The following is an 18,347-nucleotide window of genomic DNA, read 5'->3' on the forward strand; positions in this document are numbered from 1 at the left end:
AGGTGATTCAACCCTAAACGTAGGATGGCGAGCATCAACAGGACGTAAGAGAGTTCTTACTGTTGAGCAGCGATCATATGCAGCATGGATGCGGGTTGCTGGAACTTGCTCGAACTGCGAGAGACGAGAAGTAAGATGCGATCCTGGCATTCCATGCAAGAGCTGTATAGAACACTACAGAGAGGATCTGGTCAATCACCCTTGCCGGGACAGTACGCTCAGTGACCTATACGCGACCTTCCTTTCCAACCGCTTAAGGTCGCATCCATCTTTCCAATCTTTGGAGTCGTTCGTTCTAGCTGATGGTCTCGAAATTTCAACGGGGATTACCTACACTATTCCACTGAACATTGGCTTTGGCCCAGCGCTTGATGTCTCGGTACACGCTGTACAGCTCAAAGATGATCATCCTTTAATACACGAACACATCATCTATTCATGGCCACCCATGCCTTTGACCAGCCCTCCTTCCCGTCACAGGAATGTTGTGATCCCGGCTGTACTAACAGCTGATGCCCATTCCTCTCTCGCGCAGACTTTGGACTCACACTTATCGCTACTCGTAACGCGTAACTTCCGCGCTTTCCCGCTATATTGTTCACAACTACAGATTTTACGCGAGATCTACATTTTCTTTTGCAGCCTTCCAGCAAGCTCCCATCAATACCGCACACTTCACCAGGCGCTCAAGCTTCTCGTACTGGTTCATACCGGCGACAACATCACGTCGCCTTTACCTTCACAGAGTCGGGCATTGGACCATCTCATGCACAGTACGAAGGCAATATCCGGGGACCTCGCTCCTACACCTTGCTTCATCCGCTCCCAGTTCAGCGCAATCATACCTCAACTTGCCCTCACCTTGATAAAGGATGTGGTCATGTCATTGACGCAATTTCTCCTAAGCAGGCAACATAGCGAATGGCCCATCGCTCTGGCTGTTCTCATCACCGTCCTCATGACGGTTGAATCTATACACTACCACGCCGCGAAGCTGCCATACCACGACCATTACGACACAACACGCTCATCCAGTACTGAAAAAGACTTAGAACTTGAGGATCACAGTGTGAAGGCACTACTCGATTTCTACAGCGCATGCTTCTCTGGTTGCCACGCTAGACTCAGACCCGACTGGGAGGGCGAGCCTATGCAGTCCCACCACAACACAGCCGAAGACGTATTTATTCAAGGTCTACGGAACGCGATTAAGAAGGCCAGCGTTTCCGGCTATCTAGTCGAGAAAGCCAAAGAGAAGAGACCAGAGGACGATATGAGGTACTTCTTCGATCGACTTGTTGCACGCCTCCTCATCTTAAGGCTTTGATAACTGGGTCTTCGTTTTCTTCTTACTCCAACGTTTGTAATTTTATCCCTCGAACTCGTGCTGGGAAGGCGACCAAATTGTACTTGGCATTCAAAAGGTTGCCATATCCTTCTCTCGACTTGTTATATAGATTGATTATACATGCTATGTTGTCGCGTTCTAACGCTATTTTATTCTCCTTTTACGGCTGGACACGCTACGATCATTTCGTTACGATGAAATAGCCTCTTGACGACCCACATTGGGGTTCGATGCTTTCCTAGTCAAAAGGTCATGCTAGGTATTGATGATAAGCCTGTGTTGCAAGTTGGTGTAACAAGGTTGATCCAGTGTTTGATAGTTAATAACATCAAATAATACTGTATTTCGCTGATCCCAGCATTGTACGGATCATGACTCGTAAAGCGAAGAGTAGGACATCCCAAACCCCTTGAGATCAGGTCTGATATTATACAGCTCTGCTCGTGCTCGTCTCACTCCCACACGTTATGCTTTTGCGCCATACATCATATCCGACATTGTGACGACGAGTCACTTCACTCCCATTCACAACGCTCTACAAGCTACCCCCATTACCACAAGCATGCCCACAACTATGCGCCCGCGCATCTCAAGCGCATCTTCTATCTCCAGCTTCGCCATCTTCCTTATCTTCATATCCAGACGCCACGACTTCCTCTTCCTCCTCTGTTTAGGTCTTCCCCCCCCCCCCCTCCCCCCGCTTTGTCCATTGCTGGGGGCCTATAACATTGTGTGGCTCTACATGTCTGATTGTTCCTCTACCACCCCAGGTCGCAGTATCAGAATCCTGGAAGGGCTCTGGATTGAGCTGACTGGATGGAGCAAGGTAGGTGAGGATGGAGAAGCCTTGTGAGTGCGCTTTGGTGAGACGAGCGCGGTTTCGGTAGTTGATGAGAAAGAGGGAGAAAAGGAAGAATATGAATAACACAGGTGCAAGCACAATCCTAACATCTGTTAGAATACTTGAACTAGCATAGTAAAGTGCTATCGCTTATTCTTGGAGAGCTGAAAGGTATTAGTGTAGTTGCAAGTTCTGCAAAAGGATCAAATATGTTTTTTGTCTCCGTTGTGTACATGAGGGTGATAGTGATAGGCTTGATAGAAGATGCTGGACATGATAGTAGTCGTTTGCTACAAACATCTGTATAGCAGATACGGCAGGAGCTTTTAGTTACAGTTTCCTGTTGCCCCGTCACGTGTTGCGTCGATGCTTGTTGCATTTACCGCTAAGTTTATAGTTAAACAGGAGGTCAAGAGATAGAAATATATAACAGTGTAGATTTACTATTATCCTTAGTCTAAAGGAGCTTATACTTTTGCTACACTACATAGCTCTGTGTAAAAACATACACTTTACGTACCTTGCTTACTTTGCTTAAACTGCAACGTTCTTGAACTGTTCAAGATACTTTATACTGTCAGAAGAGATATATAGAACGACTTTATTTATATTTACTTTTACAAGCCCATGTTTTTGATAACTATATGCAACGATTAGTAGGGAAGGACCTGTGCGGTGTACTAATTGAGTCTCCTCGTACATTACTCAAATAGGTTAGCTCGCCCGGTAGAGCATGAAGGAGAGCCTCATGTAAGGCGAGCATCAGCTTGCCCAGTTTTCTCCAAAGATTTTAAGTGATAAACAGGGTCTGTGGATCGAGACAGGCCTTATGACAGAGGAATACCACCACAACCCACACCTAGTAGTGCTTTTGTATCCTACTACCTTCCCTTTACAGCAAATAGAAGGATTGTCCGCCCTTTTAGCTAACTCGTAGTAACGACGTGAAGGTCTGAGGTCGGAAAGAGTCCGCGAGAAACACGTGAGTTATGATTATGATGAGTGCACTAACCTCCGTTGAACTATATATTGACCACTTTCCTCCCCTTGAGTTATATTCTAACCATTACAAGTTGAATTCATTTCTCTACCAACTTACAACTTGGACTCCCCAAAACTAGCAACAGTTACGCAATCTCATCATGAAGACATCTTTTATCCTTGCTGCCCTTCCCTTCTTGGGCCTCACTTCCGCTGCTCTTCTCGCCGCAGAGGCTGTTGGAGAAGCGTCTGACAAGAGTTTGGTGGCTCGCTACAGTAAGACAAACTCCCTAGATATGCATGGATGGCATCTTCAACTTTCCTTTCCTTCGCTTAGAAACAAACACTGACACCCTTTCGTCTAGGTTACAACTGGTGTGATTATGCTGAACACACGACTGAAACTGATTTCACCATGGGCTTGAATGGCTGGGGAAACAACGATGCAACAGAAGACTAATCCACAATATTGGCTCCACCGCGGGTTGTGGAAGAGAATTGCTCGATCGACTCAGGGCTCACTGCGGTTCTGATATTCAGAACTGGGGATGCACCCTTATTCACGAAAACCCGCACGATACGAAAGTCACATTCACTATCAAAGCGTTCGAAAGGGTCGCTGCACCAGCTTGCATCTATGCCGCTGTCAGAGACGTTGCTCCCGCTAGCGATAAAGAGATAAAATGCCTCAGAACCAACTAAAGCGATAGGAAAGCACAAGTGCATGGATATTGATCTGGGTCTGTCTCTGGGCGAACGAAGTTTCGATGAAGGTGGGAGGCTAGTGTCCGATAACTGAGAACCTGTTGGTCTTTGAAATGACCACAGGCAAATTACTTGTACTTGATAGTGGCTCATTACTCTTGAGAAGGTGATTTGGTCTGAGCACCGTGAGATTGCAAAAAGACCCCAATAGCCAACGAATTCGTTGATATTGAACTTGTGACTCTATGTACCTGAATACCCCTGTAAATTTGTTCTTGAGAAGCTTCCCAGAACTGATCAGGCCTGAGTGCGTTAGCACGATTGCGTCGAGTACAGGTCCTACCTAATCACTATTCCAAGATAAGAATAGACGCATTGTTGATACTTATACCACGAGAACTGTTAGATTCTGTTGAGTGGATGACCGAGACTTCAAGACAGTATCTCCAAACTCACGTAACTTATACATCACGTGATCGATGTTGCAAATCCTTAGTAAAAAGAAACCCCTGTCGAGCCTGCCGTTCTGTCGGCCAGGTCCCCTCACGATTGCCATACGGGCTGACCACGCGACAGTGTGGCAAAGGCCAGTCACCTGGCGTGTTCGCGTGTCGTCGGGCCGGCTGACCGACCTTCGCGTTGCCGTCGCGTTCCCCGCGGTGATCGATATCGAGAAGTAGGCATCAGTGCGGCCAACATGCCTTTGGACCGTCACACTAACTTCCCACAATGATATAGTGTCTCTACACCATGCTGAGATTTGGTCAACGCGCATGTACTCGCTTCAAATTTCCCTCTCACATCTCCCGAATTTCGCGCTTCCAGAGTACGAAAATGAATGCCAGCGAGCCTTTCGAGGAGGAGCGTCTTCCGTGGTATAGCCATGATCAGTTTTATCCAGCACGACCTGGTGAGATTCTCGATTCTAGCTTTAAGGTTATAGGAAAACTCGGATACGGTGCATACTCCACGGTATGGCTGTGTCGGGATATCCGGTATGTTTGGCGTTCTTCACCCCCACCCACCCTTCAAAGTCTGATCATCCATGCACAGAGAACGAGACGCTGGCTTCGTCGCTGGCTTCGTCGCTGTCAAGATTTGTACCCGAGATGCCGAAAAGACACCACAGCTCAATCGAGAGCTAGATTTTTACGAGCATGTCAGTTCTATGCAATCACAGCATCGCGGCCAAGCATACATCCGCGGACTGTATGGCGAATTTGAGCTCGACGGTCCGACTGGCAAACATTTGTGCTTTGTTCATCCACCCATGCACATGACTATTCGACAGCTCCAGTATTACAACCCAGCACACAAGCTCGACGTTCCGCTTCTGAAGTGCACGCTAGCCAATGTGCTAAAGGCGCTGTCGTTCTTACACGACGAGGCTAAGGTCGTACATACAGGTACGGCAAGATGATGCAACACGATTGAATCAACTGACAAGTTAGACATTAATCCTGAAAATATCATGCTGACTGTGGATGATGACACTATTCTGGAAAACTTCGAGAAAGCTGAAGCAGAGAACCCGTCACCATCCAAAGTGATTGACGACACACGCACCATTTACAGTTCCCGTGAGCTTCCCCATCCTACGGGTGATCTTTGGGGCCAACCAGTTCTCTGTGACTTTGGAGAAGCGCGGATAGGAGATTCCCACTCCGGCTTAATTCAGCCTGAGCTATACCGTGCACCAGAGATAGTTTTCGAGATGGAGTGGGGCTCTAAGGTGGACATTTGGAGTGTCGCCACGTTGGTAGGTATTCAATACTATTATAACGAAGTCTCAATGACTTACTCTTCATTAGGTGTGGGACTTGTTTGAAGATGAGCATCTATTCGACGCCCGTGACAACGAGGGCAACCCATCAGAGACACATCATGTTTCCGAAATGGTTGCATACCTTGGAATGCCTCCGCTTGAATACACGCAAAGCAACCATATGACAAAGAAGGTCTTCGACAAGCAAGGTTAGTCATTGAGATCGTCCCGACATAGACTCTGCTAAGTTCAATAGGACACTGGACGGGTGGCTCCAAGAGTGTAACTATTCCTAAGATCTCACTCGAGGAAAGAGTCTCGGTGCTTGAAGGGGAGGAAAAGGAATTGTTTCTCGATTTCATACGCTCGATGCTCAGATGGCGGCCGGAAGACAGGAAATCGGCGACTGAACTCCTGAAGCACCCATGGATGGCCGACACTATGTAGTTGCGACGACGATCAAGCAACCATTGCACTGCAAAGTCATTCTCGCGGAGTCTTTGTATCAGTTACATGTTTAGGATTGATTTACAAAAACATATGCTTCTTCACTTCACTTCCGGGCATTTCATGTCATCATCGCCGACCTAGCAGTTGTTCTGGCCGACTTTAGCATCCGCACATGATATTGACGGCTTGGACCTCACTCGTTTTGCTCCCGACTGTCGGCCAATTCAATCTGCGCGAAAACTCCTTTTGTCGTTAAGTAGTACGTGTCCGGAGCTTAGATATCGTCGTCCTTGAGCAATAGCATGAGTGGGGGCAGCGCCATTGACAAGAACACCTCCGCGCCACAAGTCAAAGAGCTCGAACATATGAAACACTGAGGTACCGCGTTAGGGTAATTTACACCGGCACCAGGTAATATACACTAGAGAATTAGGCAAATTTACCTATTTACACAACAACAAAAAAAGACTGTAATAAAAGTTTTTTAAGGTATAAGAGAAGATTTCTTACTTTCCTTTATATATCTTTATAAAGAGATAAGATTATTTCTTAAGATAGAATTTTTTTTTTTTTTTTATTTTAGTGTTTACTGCTAAGCCTTTTTCTTGCTACTCTCCTCCTGCTATAAAACTTTAATATATCTTTATTATTATTAGCTAGAACCTGCTAAATATGCAAAGTTCAGGTAAGAAAAGTATTTCTTGTACTAGGCGTATATGTATAAGTATGTAGGTAGGTACGTAGGTAGTAGAGAATGTAGACTTAAAGGTTTATCTACTTTAGAAATAAAAAGCTTATGTAAGCTTATTCTATAATATACTATATCTTCTCTATACGCTAAAGGGCAGTGTAAAGTGGTAGGGTAAATTACCTAATTTTGTACCTCAGTAATTGTCAATCTCGCCGCTATTTTAACTACTTCCTCATGCTTAACTCTATCGCTGCAGTATTAAAAGACCATCACTAAGTCGCATCCGTCAATCTCTATCGCCTTGACGAAAACATCGGAATAAAACGGATCGTGTACAGCCACAGCCTGTTACGCTGACATCTCTTTCACACTCGTACTTCCTTTCTCTCCTTCGTTCTCCCTGGTGGTGATCGCTTACTTCCTAATGTTCATCATCCATGAGAACTCCAAGACATGCTTAGTATTCAACAATCCCTTGATTCACGGTGCCGCCGGACTTGCCGTTGTGCTTGCGAACGCGTCAGCCTGCGCGTCCGCTCATAAGTTCTCCAATGTCTTCTTCTTGCCTCCTCAGATGTCTAGCACACAGACCGACGAGCTGAAAAATGATTTGATTACCCCAGTCATGGTATCGTTATGTTCTGCTTCTGTACCTCCGGCTATAAGGTACGCGAGGGCTGGACGATGAAACGAACGCCCTTGCGTAACGACAGCGCGAAGCCTCATGCGGCACGTAGCACATCCAATGCAGTGATGCCATGAGAGCCGCATCAGGCGCGCAGAGCGACGGGTGAAGGCATGAGATATTGCGGAGGAGGCCGTGAAGAGAAGATCAAGTACCGACGATATTATTCTTCTCATCATCATTGGTGGTTGTCAGACTATAGTACCACGTGGGCTGACCGTGCAAGTTAAGGGCACCGGACGTGGGAGACCCTATAGGAAGCAGTAGCAGTAGACATAACCAATGCTGTACTCATACATATGACTAGGATGGTCATCTGGATGTTACCCAGATGATCAACGGCGATAGAATCGATATGGTTCTGTTAGTGCTTCTGCGCCTCTCTTTTTTCATCTTTCTCAGGCGTTAACAGACCTGCTACGTGCTTCGAAAACTGTTGTGCAAAGTGAAGCCATGGGTTGCTTTGCTATTGGTGTTGATATGCAGTTGCGAGCTCACGCACAAAAGTTTGAAGGCCGGTGCCATCGATCAGCGCGTGCGACATCTCCGCACGCAAAATCACGCGCATCACGTCGGTTATGATACATGTGGTGGGCCTGTGAGAGCATACGGTTGACTCTTCATTGTTGTCGTTGTAATCCGGATTGTCTGGTAGTAGCGGGCACGCGGCAGCCAGTTCGGCAGCGTCAGCAATGAGCGCGTGACTGACGTGCGAGACATATGCAGCTTGAAATCCTGCGGGATAGGCAATTTGCAAGCGATAGGAGGAGTAAGTCGATGATGGCGGTGGGAAGATGGTGCGTTTGCTGGGATAACGGTCGATGCCGACATGTAAGGCGCGGTGTAGGCGCGGAAGCCTAATGTACGTGCTGCTCGTAAATATGGCAGGAAGGCTCTGTTTCCAAGTAAGCAATTGCCTGCTGCATATATATGAGTTTTGGTGTCGCGCTTTCCAGACTCAACTGTGATTTGGTTACATGCAGCGACAAGGCCTTGATTTGCTATGATTTCGTGTACATGTTTTAGGCACGCGCAGACGTGAAGAGCAACACTCGAGGTCCAATGTGTTTCCTTCAACAATTTGCTAGCAGGGCGTTAAAGGTCATGAGCAGAAGGCAGAACCAGGCTCACAGTGACATACATGTGGTTGTGTCTCGCGAATATCAGGATTGTAGGAGTTTGGAACGAAACTTTGTGTACTTCGCGATGCGCTCCAGTTCCTACGGCCCTTAGAAACTGTGCACAGCGACGGATTTAGAACGCTCAATACCAGCCAATACAGTGCTGAGCCACTCTGAGTGATGCCGTCCCCAATGCACATGACCCTGAATTTTCGTCATTGCCATTATCATAGATGCTGGACCCTGCGAATTCTGTCCATCGTGCGGGACTTCTATCTATCCGGGTCTCGGCGATATAGGCCAGTCAAGGAACCAACTGACCTTGTCTGACTCCATGTCATATACACGTGTGATCTTGAACTTGGGGTCGATAGTTCTTACACGGCTTCGTTGAGATTGGCTCTCGACCAATCGAAATACCAGGAACCAGGGTGCAGCGAAATCATACAACAGCTTAACAACTACAACTAAGTTTAGCGTAGGAATCTTGTGCCTGATTTTTGAGCTGTATACGCCTTGCGTGTAGTTTAATAAATTGCAATTGTGTAGTTTTGCGGCTTGTAGGAGTCACAAAGAATGTAACTTACTTCCCGATTTTGCGGTTGACCGAGAGATTGGATAGGCACTTGATGAGGGCAGTTGACCAAAGAGGCTCGTGAGAAACACCAAAATGATGTTTAGGGAGAACCTGTGTACGCACTGGGAGGAGACAGAGCCCGACCAAGCCTTTGACGCTAGATATTGAGATTTCTCGAGTTTGGATCGACAAACCACGGGTCGCCCCAATTGACTGGGAATCGCGGATAGCACTGCCACCCACGTTGCCTTTATGGAATCCCATTCAGGGTACGAGCGTTCAACACAAGGACACGCCTCATCACCTGACGTTGTGGACACGTGCATGGAAACGAGTACTATATCTTAGCAGAGCAAGCAATGTCGCTGATATGCTTCACTTACTTGTTGCGCTGCTGATGCGACTGGTAGTCACAAGCAATACAACCATACTACAATTTTACTTCACTTGTGGTGGAGAAATTGCGTTCAAAGAAGAAAAGTTGATTCTTGATCTGGTATATCCCGTACGACTAGCATGTAGCCTATGTCCCTTTATCCGAAACTCCGTTGCTGAATATGCCAGATGATTATTTTGTAGAGTGATAACATCTATACCGGCGTGAGGCTAAAAATGCATCACCAACCCCGTTTTTTCTGTTCCTAATCCTTGGGTAGCATCTCAGCCTCACTTCCGTCACGCGGTACGTAGTTGATGCCTGCGCTCTCCACAGCGCCAATGACCTCCTCCGGCAGGATGCCCTCGACCTGGCATGCGTACACACCCGGTACATAGCCCTCGAGGCGTTGGAACCTGGCGACCCAGCTCCGTGTTGTGTCTGCGACGCTGATGAGGCCGTCGAAGACCTGGGAGGTGCAGTCGTTGATTTGCTCGGTGTTACCGGCAAGTTCTAGGACGTCCTCGCAGTTGGGGCAGCCTTGTGTGCTGAACTGGTGGAAGGTGCGCACGATGGCGCAGACCATGCAGGCGCGCATGTTCTTTTGCTGGTTAGGCGGGATGAAGGCGCCGCTGGAAGCCATGGTGGGTGGTGCTTCGTGGGGTTGGGAGTGCTGGAAGCGCGAAGTTCGGCGTCGGTGTGAGGAGTGTATGGGAGTGGGATCGTGGTGCTCGGTACGGTTGGCGAGGCGCGCTTCCCCTGTTGGGCTGCGTGAGGCTGAGGCGCGGACGCGAGGTGCTGAAGAGGTCTGGAAGCGTATGCGAGACTCCTTGACGCGCTGCTGATGTTGGTGCTGAAGCTGAGAAGCCGAGGAGAGAGCAGCCTGTTCTGGAGCTTCGATGCTGGGGAGGGCGTCGGTGACAGTGTGGGTTGGGAAGAGAGCGTTGGCGAGAGCGTTGCTTTGTTCGACGTCCTTCGAGTCTTGGCGAAAGTCGCGCTTTGGCGTCGGCGAATTAGAGAGGTTTGGTTGGTCGCGTGCGGCTCCCGGATCAACGTTCTCTTCGCCTGGGGTGGACAAAGTGTGCAGCTTCCTGAACAGACCGCTTTTCGCGACTGGGCTGCTCTTCTTGGTGGATGCCTTCTTCCCGCTCGAATTATGAGAAGAATTGGTCTCGTCGCTGTCCGAGTCGACGCAGATGTACTTTCCTGGCCTGGCCTTAACCGTCGCGATGCCTTTTCGGCTCTGCGGCGCCATGTTAGCGGGAACTCGGTAGTTGAATGCCTGGATCGCCCGTTGGTTGATGCGTTGTGCGTGAGCGGAGGCGAGGCGAGAATGACGGGCTTGATGTGCTCCAGCCTTTAGGCATGGCGTTGTAGCTTTCACCAAGTTTTTATTGTGCGTCACAGCCTTGCATTGGAAAGTGCAATCCAGACGTTGCAGCTTCTTCATCCATCCGTCGCGCCTTCTCGGATCGTACAGTTGTGCCTCATAGATCCCCCGCCAGTCCCGCAGACTGCAAACACAGACATGGGCAGCCCGCAGGAACAAGCTACCGAGTTCAAGAACAAGGGCAACGATGCATTCAAGAAACATGACTACCCCGCTGCTCTGGAGTCGTACTCCAAGGCGATAGAACTCTACGACAAAGAGCCCTCGTTCTTCACCAATCGCGCCCAGGTACGTCACTCTGCTGATGCACACAACCAAGTACTCACAATGCGTCCTTGATTAGGCACACATCAAAGTCGAATCCTACGGTTACGCGGTTCAAGATGCGGACAAAGCCATCGAGCTGGACGCGAACAACATCAAGGTACGAGCCATACAAAGTACCCGGCGACGCAGACAGCTTACACCCAGTCCAGGCATACTACCGCCGCGCCTCAGCCAACACCGCCATATTGAAACACCGCGAAGCCCTGCGCGACTGGAAGATTGTAGTCAAGAAAGCGCCCAACGATACGACTGCCAAGCTGCGCATGCTCGATTGCGAAAAGGTGGTAAAGCGAGACGCCTTCCTCAAGGCTATTGAGGTCGACGATGCCCCATCAGCGGCCGAAGGACTGGACGTGGAGCACATGGCGGTGGATTCTTCATATGATGGCGCCAAGTTGGGAGACAAGATGACCCTTGAGTTCGTCGAGGACATGATCGAAAGATTCAAGACCGGAAAGAAGCTAGCGAGGAAATATGTCTTCCAGATCATCATGGCCGTCATGGATCTTGTTAAGAAAGAGCCCACCATGGTCGAGCATGAGGTTGCTGAAGGGCACGAGATCACCGTCTGCGGAGATACACATGGTAGGCCACACACATAAAGCTCCCATGCTGGAGCCATTGCTAACATCTGACTAGGTCAGTTCTTCGACCTCATGAACATCTTCAACCTTGCCGGCAAGCCGTCTGAGAAGAATGCTTTCCTGTTCAATGGCGACTTTGTCGATCGAGGATCCTGGTCTACCGAGATTGCACTTTTGTTGTACGCCTACAAGTGGCTGTACCCTAATAGCTTCTTCTTGAACCGCGGCAACCACGAAACGGACGACATGAACCGCATGTACGGATTCGAGGGCGAATGCAGGGCGAAATACAACGAACGTGTGTTCAAGCTATTCTCGGAATCTTTCTCCGCGCTTCCTCTGGCTACACTTATCGGCAAGAAGTTCTTCGTTCTGCACGGCGGTCTGTTCTCAGACGACAAGATTACTCTCGACGATGTCAGGAAACTAGATCGTTTCAAGCAAAGGCAACCAGGGCAAGCTGGCCTCATGATGGAAATGCTCTGGACCGACCCACAAACAGCACCTGGACGAGGACCTAGCAAGCGCGGGGTCGGTCTCCAGTTTGGTCCCGACATCACAAAACGATTCTGCGAAAACAATGGTCTCGAGGCCATTATTCGATCCCACGAAGTGCGCATGGAAGGTTACGAAGTCGAGCATGACGGACGCTGCATCACTGTCTTCTCTGCGCCCAACTACTGCGACAGCACCAGCAACAAAGGTGCCTTCATCAAACTCAAGTCTGACCTCAAACTCAACTTCACCAAATTCGATGCCGTTCCGCATCCAAATATCAAGCCTATGGCCTACGCTTCGAACGGTATGCAGGGCTTGATATAAGAAGCCAGACAAAAGAATTGGACTTGGATTGTTCGCTTGGTTGTAGCGATGCATACTTCGGTGTTTTTGGCGCAAGAGCATGCGGTTGGGTGGGAGGGAACTTGATTGCTTTGCCCGGAGTGCTTGGAGAGAAGCTGGCTCAGTTAGCGAATATAATTGTAACATAGACTCCTGGAGGTTAAAAATTGGTTAGTTCATCCAGCCTTGTATGTCAGTTTGTCTGAATACTCATCTTTCCACAATACAGATAACGATGACGTTGACGATGAATTTGAAGCTGGAGCGATCCCCCTCTTTCTTACGCGCTGACCCCACATGTTCTGCGCTCCTTTCGGCTAACGACGGTATATATACAAGGATCAGGATCCGCTCAGCTATGTATATCACCAACAGCAGCTTGATAGTATCGCGTTGCGTTGTGTCGATGTCGATTCCTCTGCGACATTTCAATGACATGTCGCGAATCCACCATGTCGTCAATGTAGCATCTCTTCTTCGCTCACGCCATGCTGAGCGTATGGCGCAATTTACACAGTCTCCACATTCCCATACCAACCAGACGACGCGCATAGCTCAGATGCAAGTTGATGTGGGACGGGGGGAGAAAAGCAATATGGACTACAGGCATACCACTTGTTGCATCCTGACTCTGAGGTGTTTGCGATTCCCTCTCCACTCTTCTCTTGGAAGTGAAACGGAATTACTGGGTCGATGTGGTAGATATGCTCACGCCGCAGACTTGCGTCATGTTTAACTTTTCTTCCTTCAGGCATCTTCCCATTGCGTTTCAAACATGGGTTATTCGTCGCTCTAGCAATCATGTCATCGGTATGATTCTCATTGGCATTTATCATGTTGCTAGTCGATGACGAAACGGAAGACTGCGATGATGGTATTGATGGAGACGGCGAGAGTAAATAACACGATCGATGCGTTTGCCTGCTTTCTCTGTGGTTTTGATGTTGGTACGGTGCATCATCACCTTCTGGGGTGATATCGAGCTGTCGAAAAGAGAAGGGCTTTCTCGTCTGTTATTACTACTGCTTGGACTCTCGTTCTCATTCCCATCATCATTTTCGCAATCATCGGAATACCTGGAATGGCAGAGAAAAGCCTTCATGGCGTTCTAGTTGAACGATATATTGATTTGACTACCGGTTCTCCATAGGTTTGTCGAAAGCTCGACATTTGAGATTCCCAAGATATTATGGGATATGTATTGTATAAAAAGGTCATGCAAGTGGGCATACGCGTATGTTTTATACCAAGTCCTAATCTGACTTTGGAGTCTTTCCCGGCCGAAGTTCGAGAACGTGCAGGTCTGGACGCATTGGCAGAGACAATTTGCTCGAAAACACTCGTCTCTGCTAACCATCACCTTTCGATCGAGATGTTGGTTCCTTTGCGAAAGCAGTGAGATTACTTCAGCCGTCTGGACTGTGCCAGATAAAGCTAACATCGAAACCTTCTGTTGCCGGTCTTCCGAACGGCTGTTAGTACACGCGGTCACTGCAAGGGTAGAGAAATCGTGCCGTGACCATAGCCTCGCTGACATGTGACATTTGAGTTCGAACTTAGCGGCTGAGGATCTACGTTTGCTGGAACTACAGCAGAATTGCAGCAATCATCTAGTTTCTATAGAAGATACACTAGGTAGAAGCCTCACCGGACAAGTGATTGACATCATGGGATAATTTTAGAAACAGGGATAACGTCGTCGCAACGAAATTATGGGCAACAAAACACCGTTGATGAATGTTGAGTCATTGTGCTACAGATGTACGCGATATCTTGGTACGGACCCACATTCGACACTATCCACTTCCAGCATGGCCTGTCCACTACGCTACCAATGTGCTACTGACTTGATCGCACGGTAGCCGTTTCATCGTACCACGGACTTGTAAAAACGATGAGGCATTTTGTGGAATTCTTGAGATATCCGACCAATTGCGGGCTGTGGACAGAAGCTCCTTATGAGATATCTTTTTGCCAAGTGTCCTCTCGGTCGTTTCTCATAGTAGGAAGACGGCTGGCATGTCAGCTTCTCGCGTACGACGTCAAATCCCCCAACGGCACATGGGGAAAGCTCTTGGTCGAGCACGGAGCGCGGCACCTTCTCTCAAGCCTTGCCGTTGGAGCGGTGAAGTAGTCCATAGAAGATGCAGTGCCCATTGGTGCTACGTGGCGATGCAGACGCGACCTTATACTTATAAGGATGCTGCTCTCATGCTACACAGCTACAGAATTTGCGACTCTTTTCGTTATGCCATTATAATCATCGTACGGAGAGTGCTGTTGCTCGGGGCCACTTTGCGCACAGAACATAACATGCCTTCACCCGCTACTTAATGAGGCTAGGGCCGACGCGCTCGTAAGACGGATCCGCCGTCCTGAAACAAGAATTTTGTTGCCCCAAATATGGCAGTGGAAGGCGTTACGCTCGATGCGAAGCAGCATACCCCAACCAGGCAGGAAACAAAAGAAAAAAACGGCAGCATTCAACTGGTGTAGGAGAAATGGTTGTACGACGCTGATCCTTGGTATACAAACGACTGGGGTTCCACTCTTACGATTGGCTGGAACGCCTACGCCGTCGTTAGGAATCGTTCTACTGATCCGACGTCCGCTCAGCTTTGACGTCTACACTACCCAGCAAAGCGCCTCCAGATCTCGGTTATGCGTCGATCCACTGGTAATGTAGCGGTGGCTCATGTCTGTAGATACCTTCCATGTCGCTGTCCTTGGAAAGCGCGGAAGTGGGGACATAGGTGGTGGACGCTAGGTATGCAAGCTGCACAGCATCCACCTGCATCCCAGTTAATTTCGAGCGAGAGCGTCCTCTCCCTAAACCAGCCTTCACCCCAATGCTCTGACATCTTCTTCTTCTGGGATGGAACAGAGCCCGTTGTAGGTTTGTGTTGCCATCTTTTCTTTACGCTCGTTATCTTTCGTTCACTTTCCATTTCTTCTGTTTTTTCACGACAAGCCTTTGTTTCGCGTTTCTCCACGTACTTCACGGCAGGACCCAAGGGCAGAGGTGGTTTGGATTGAGATTACCAGACCATGGACCCTCGAGACCTGCCATGGGCTGAGCATGAAAAGGCAACTTCCCTCCTATCTCGTTGCGGTTGACCATATACTAATCTTCATCAAGGTGTGCCTTCTTGCCGAAATACTGAAAGTCGCTCCCATATCGTCCCAAGTTCTCTTAAATCTCATTCGCGACCACAACCTCCAGGCCCGATGGAGCGAAGTCCTCCTGCCTCAAGGTACGCACCACGCCATCCTCGCGTTTGCGATCTGAGAGACATCAATCTCGCAGTTTGTGGATCGTGTTGTCGCAACGCGTTTGAGTACTGACACGCTTTTCACTGCAGGTCGTTGCCTACGCGCATGTCAGACAGCATATCATGACATGGGCGCGACTCACTCAGCGACAGACTATCGACGTCCGCAGTTGCCTACACCCTTGATCTATCCCGGTCCCGAGATCTCCAGGAAGCGTCCCCACCACCCAGAGCCAGGTCCACCAACCGGACGACTGCTCCAGCCACGCCCACCACACGCGTACCCTGGCGAGTTCATCCAAGCTGGCGGACCTGCCTATAATAATCCAGCGATCGCGCAATCCGGCGAGCCAGCGAACAAAAAGAAGCGAGGGAGGCCAACAAAAGCGGAGGCACAGCAAAGAGCGCAAGAGGCAGCGGCGCGTGGCGAGGTCTACCCACCACCGAGAAGAGGAAGAGGATCCATCACAGCACCCCCGGAGCCATCGCCCTCTAGTGCAGACGCACCACCGCTAGCGCGTACTCCTCCACAATCCGTACACACTCAATCAGGCACTACAATGACACCACAGCACCAGATTTGGACTGAATCTGGACCCGAAACATCGTCAGGGAAGGGAAGACGCACAAGACCTCAGCCATTGGAGCTGGAAAAGCCTCAGCGAGCACTGAGCGAGATGCAATCGCCTCTGGGCTTTGGATCAGGAGATCCCAACCGCAACCAGACATACTCGTCATTTACACCTGTTTCTGCGCCTCTGCTTTCCTCATCAGATTCGAGAGACCGCGACTCACGCATAGAAGGAGTCGAAGAGGTCCAGCCCCGAACAACAACACCCCACTCGTTCAAAGACACAGTCGGCATATGAAAACGTTTCCTTCGTCACGACAGCACTCACAGCGGCAATCTGTTTTCAAGCGTTCTGAAGACTTTCCTTATGCGGTCCTGATGACCCCTCACGCCACGAACTCTTTACGGCAATCACGGAGGTATGCTCTGCAATTTTTGCTACACAATTCAGAAGCTTTGTTAAAGCGCATCATCATTTTCATGTTGCCTCTCTACAGGCGACACTTGTTTCCTAAATACGCTCTCGTTTACTATTTCGGTTTCAGACATTTCTTTGGCCAAAAATGATTTCTTCGCTTGCTTTGCCTGTCAACGCTGTCCACGAAGCTTGAGAAATGAACAAGCGTATTATTTAATGTCCTAATATCGCTGCTCTAACGACCTTCAAGAGTCTCATTCAAATTGGAACGATTGGGCCCAAGGCTTCCAGGCCAGTCACCTCGCTGTAGCATTTTCTGCAATTGCAAACCTTTTCTGCAACCTGTATGATAGACAATGGCTTTCGCCCCACCTTCTTCCTCTGTACAAAAGCATCTATCAGCCACAATATCAATATCTTTAGTATCAATCCAGGCACGGCCCCATGGCGCTTCTCCGCAGCACGTTCTCACTTTGTCATGATTTTCCTTCGTTTTGAGCGCGCATCATTGTAACAAGTACCCTTGTACCTTGTCGCACGTCGCCGCTGCACGCTAACGTAGGTTGGCTGCCGTCCACTCAAACAGTGCCGAACGGCATCCAAATCCTGCAGGCCGACGAGGGCGACGACGTTGGAACGGGGTTCGGCGACACAAACAACGGGCTTTGTTTCACCTATGAATACCTCACATCTTCGGTACTACTGTCGCTCGTACCACAAGACGCAGGGGTTGTAAGGGAATCTGCGGGGCTAAGCGCCTCTCCATCAGCGGCGCTACTTTATGTTTTTCCAAACATTTCCAAAATGTATATGTTGTTTTGCCGAGGAAAGGGGGTTTGCCAAATCTTGAGAACAACACATGCCCCGGATTGGTCGCTCGAACCTGCTAAAAGGGAGAGCAAAGGAAATGACCCGAGGCGCATGTTCGCGTGTTACGTACGGTTGGGGCTGCATGGCTGCCTGCAGCGAGAAAAGGAGAAAGGAGATGTCGGTCGGTCGAATTGCATCTGCATACATGCATGCACGCATCGGCCATGCTCTCCTTAGCGCGATGCAGGCACAAATTATGGGATGAACGATAGTTGTCGCCAAACGAACTTTTTGACTTTCGAGCGTTCGAGGCTAATATCATGCGATTCTTTGCTGTGATATCCGGGTTTTGATGCAGCAACTTCTGTGGCGCATTTTCGTAGAGGATGCTCGGTTCGCTGTCGTCGTCGTCGGAGGCGCTTTCGGCTAAAACGCCGGCTATCTAACCGAGAAAATACGGCCCGCGCGATGTTCAAGGATCGGTTTGCGGGTTTTGGTTACGCTGGTCGATCGCTGTGCGGCTCTGAATGTATGAAGAACCTTTGAGACGAGACGTGGTTTTGAGAATCATCGCGACTCACGGACCAGTCGTTCT

At 49.1% G+C, this 18,347-nt stretch overlaps 10 protein-coding genes across 10 annotated transcripts; 6 read left to right on the forward strand and 4 right to left on the reverse strand.

Annotated features, from left to right (window-relative positions):
- Nucleotides 1-7: 7 nt before the first annotated feature.
- P153DRAFT_265343 (uncharacterized protein) lies at nucleotides 8-1,327 on the forward strand (the record flags this gene model as incomplete). The annotated part of the gene is made up of 1 exon (XM_033662863.1): nucleotides 8-1,327. A coding segment is annotated over one exon (1,320 nt), but the record flags the coding sequence as incomplete, so codon positions are not given.
- Nucleotides 1,328-3,331: 2,004 nt separating this feature from the next.
- Nucleotides 3,332-3,630, forward strand: P153DRAFT_386137 (uncharacterized protein; the record flags this gene model as incomplete). The annotated part of the gene is made up of 2 exons (XM_033670499.1): nucleotides 3,332-3,446; nucleotides 3,536-3,630. 2 exons carry the CDS (start codon nucleotides 3,332-3,334, stop codon nucleotides 3,628-3,630), a joined length of 210 nt encoding a protein of 69 aa, XP_033523323.1.
- Nucleotides 3,631-4,419: 789 nt separating this feature from the next.
- On the forward strand, nucleotides 4,420-6,540 carry P153DRAFT_367241 (non-specific serine/threonine protein kinase). Its single transcript, XM_033668223.1, has 6 exons — nucleotides 4,420-4,551; nucleotides 4,607-4,870; nucleotides 4,929-5,281; nucleotides 5,327-5,634; nucleotides 5,687-5,849; nucleotides 5,897-6,540. Exons 2-6 carry the CDS (start codon nucleotides 4,710-4,712, stop codon nucleotides 6,085-6,087), a joined length of 1,176 nt encoding a protein of 391 aa, XP_033523324.1. The 5' UTR covers nucleotides 4,420-4,551; nucleotides 4,607-4,709; the 3' UTR covers nucleotides 6,088-6,540.
- Nucleotides 6,541-7,932: 1,392 nt separating this feature from the next.
- On the reverse strand, nucleotides 7,933-9,226 carry P153DRAFT_397151 (uncharacterized protein; the record flags this gene model as incomplete). The annotated part of the gene is made up of 3 exons (XM_033671535.1): nucleotides 9,175-9,226; nucleotides 8,608-9,048; nucleotides 7,933-8,361 (listed from the first exon to the last, which is right to left on the reverse strand). The coding sequence occupies exons 2-3, from the start codon at nucleotides 8,785-8,787 to the stop codon at nucleotides 7,933-7,935; spliced, it is 609 nt and encodes a 202-aa protein (XP_033523325.1). The 5' UTR covers nucleotides 8,788-9,048; nucleotides 9,175-9,226.
- P153DRAFT_28714 (uncharacterized protein) lies at nucleotides 8,458-9,699 on the reverse strand. The gene is made up of 4 exons (XM_033663513.1): nucleotides 9,548-9,699; nucleotides 9,175-9,501; nucleotides 8,608-9,048; nucleotides 8,458-8,550 (listed from the first exon to the last, which is right to left on the reverse strand). Exons 1-3 carry the CDS (start codon nucleotides 9,591-9,593, stop codon nucleotides 8,864-8,866), a joined length of 558 nt encoding a protein of 185 aa, XP_033523326.1. The 5' UTR covers nucleotides 9,594-9,699; the 3' UTR covers nucleotides 8,458-8,550; nucleotides 8,608-8,863.
- Nucleotides 9,700-9,805: 106 nt separating this feature from the next.
- On the reverse strand, nucleotides 9,806-10,183 carry P153DRAFT_291682 (transcription elongation factor spt4; the record flags this gene model as incomplete). The annotated part of the gene is made up of 1 exon (XM_033663782.1): nucleotides 9,806-10,183. The coding sequence occupies one exon, from the start codon at nucleotides 10,181-10,183 to the stop codon at nucleotides 9,806-9,808; it is 378 nt and encodes a 125-aa protein (XP_033523327.1).
- Nucleotides 10,184-10,843: 660 nt separating this feature from the next.
- Nucleotides 10,844-12,767, forward strand: P153DRAFT_28728 (serine/threonine-protein phosphatase PP2A catalytic subunit). The gene is made up of 3 exons (XM_033663521.1): nucleotides 10,844-11,218; nucleotides 11,274-11,842; nucleotides 11,897-12,767. The coding sequence occupies exons 2-3, from the start codon at nucleotides 11,314-11,316 to the stop codon at nucleotides 12,661-12,663; spliced, it is 1,296 nt and encodes a 431-aa protein (XP_033523328.1). The 5' UTR covers nucleotides 10,844-11,218; nucleotides 11,274-11,313; the 3' UTR covers nucleotides 12,664-12,767.
- Nucleotides 12,768-13,603, forward strand: P153DRAFT_28725 (uncharacterized protein). Its single transcript, XM_033663519.1, has one exon. The coding sequence runs from the start codon at nucleotides 12,872-12,874 to the stop codon at nucleotides 13,415-13,417; it is 546 nt and encodes a 181-aa protein (XP_033523329.1). The 5' UTR covers nucleotides 12,768-12,871; the 3' UTR covers nucleotides 13,418-13,603.
- On the reverse strand, nucleotides 13,604-14,370 carry P153DRAFT_28726 (uncharacterized protein). Its single transcript, XM_033663520.1, has one exon. The coding sequence runs from the start codon at nucleotides 14,216-14,218 to the stop codon at nucleotides 13,790-13,792; it is 429 nt and encodes a 142-aa protein (XP_033523330.1). The 5' UTR covers nucleotides 14,219-14,370; the 3' UTR covers nucleotides 13,604-13,789.
- Nucleotides 14,371-15,548: 1,178 nt separating this feature from the next.
- On the forward strand, nucleotides 15,549-17,055 carry P153DRAFT_28871 (uncharacterized protein). The gene is made up of 3 exons (XM_033663608.1): nucleotides 15,549-15,768; nucleotides 15,821-15,935; nucleotides 16,044-17,055. Exons 1-3 carry the CDS (start codon nucleotides 15,730-15,732, stop codon nucleotides 16,820-16,822), a joined length of 933 nt encoding a protein of 310 aa, XP_033523331.1. The 5' UTR covers nucleotides 15,549-15,729; the 3' UTR covers nucleotides 16,823-17,055.
- The last annotated feature ends 1,292 nt before the right edge of the window (nucleotides 17,056-18,347 follow it).

This window comes from Dothidotthia symphoricarpi (assembly GCF_010015815.1).
Source record: "Dothidotthia symphoricarpi CBS 119687 unplaced genomic scaffold P153scaffold_11, whole genome shotgun sequence".
NCBI classification, from domain to species: domain Eukaryota; kingdom Fungi; phylum Ascomycota; class Dothideomycetes; order Pleosporales; family Dothidotthiaceae; genus Dothidotthia; species Dothidotthia symphoricarpi.

Bases quoted from the DNA above. Each gene is read 5' to 3' on its own strand.
- P153DRAFT_28714 (XM_033663513.1), bottom strand. From the start codon at position 9,593: ATGGTTGTATTGCTTGTGACTACCAGTCGCATCAGCAGCGCAACAA. The intron at 9,502-9,547 runs GTAAGTGAAGCA...GCTAAGATATAG, and splicing joins TCGCATCAGCAGCGCAACAA to TACTCGTTTCCATGCACGTG. The intron at 9,049-9,174 runs GTAAGTTACATT...ACTTAGTTGTAG, and splicing joins GTCAACCGCAAAATCGGGAA to TTGTTAAGCTGTTGTATGAT.
- P153DRAFT_28726 (XM_033663520.1), bottom strand. From the start codon at position 14,218: ATGTCAGCGAGGCTATGGTCACGGCACGATTTCTCTACCCTTGCAGTG.
- P153DRAFT_28871 (XM_033663608.1), top strand. From the start codon at position 15,730: ATGGACCCTCGAGACCTGCCATGGGCTGAGCATGAAAAG. The intron at 15,769-15,820 runs GCAACTTCCCTC...ATCTTCATCAAG, and splicing joins CATGGGCTGAGCATGAAAAG to GTGTGCCTTCTTGCCGAAAT. The intron at 15,936-16,043 runs GTACGCACCACG...TTTTCACTGCAG, and splicing joins CGAAGTCCTCCTGCCTCAAG to GTCGTTGCCTACGCGCATGT.
- P153DRAFT_28728 (XM_033663521.1), top strand. From the start codon at position 11,314: ATGCGGACAAAGCCATCGAGCTGGACGCGAACAACATCAAGGTACGAG. The intron at 11,843-11,896 runs GTAGGCCACACA...ACATCTGACTAG, and splicing joins CGTCTGCGGAGATACACATG to GTCAGTTCTTCGACCTCATG.
- P153DRAFT_367241 (XM_033668223.1), top strand. From the start codon at position 4,710: ATGAATGCCAGCGAGCCTTTCGAGGAGGAGCGTCTTCCGTGGTATAGC. The intron at 5,282-5,326 runs GTACGGCAAGAT...CTGACAAGTTAG, and splicing joins GGCTAAGGTCGTACATACAG to ACATTAATCCTGAAAATATC. The intron at 5,635-5,686 runs GTAGGTATTCAA...ACTCTTCATTAG, and splicing joins TTTGGAGTGTCGCCACGTTG to GTGTGGGACTTGTTTGAAGA.
- P153DRAFT_28725 (XM_033663519.1), top strand. From the start codon at position 12,872: ATGTCAGTTTGTCTGAATACTCATCTTTCCACAATACAGATAACGATG.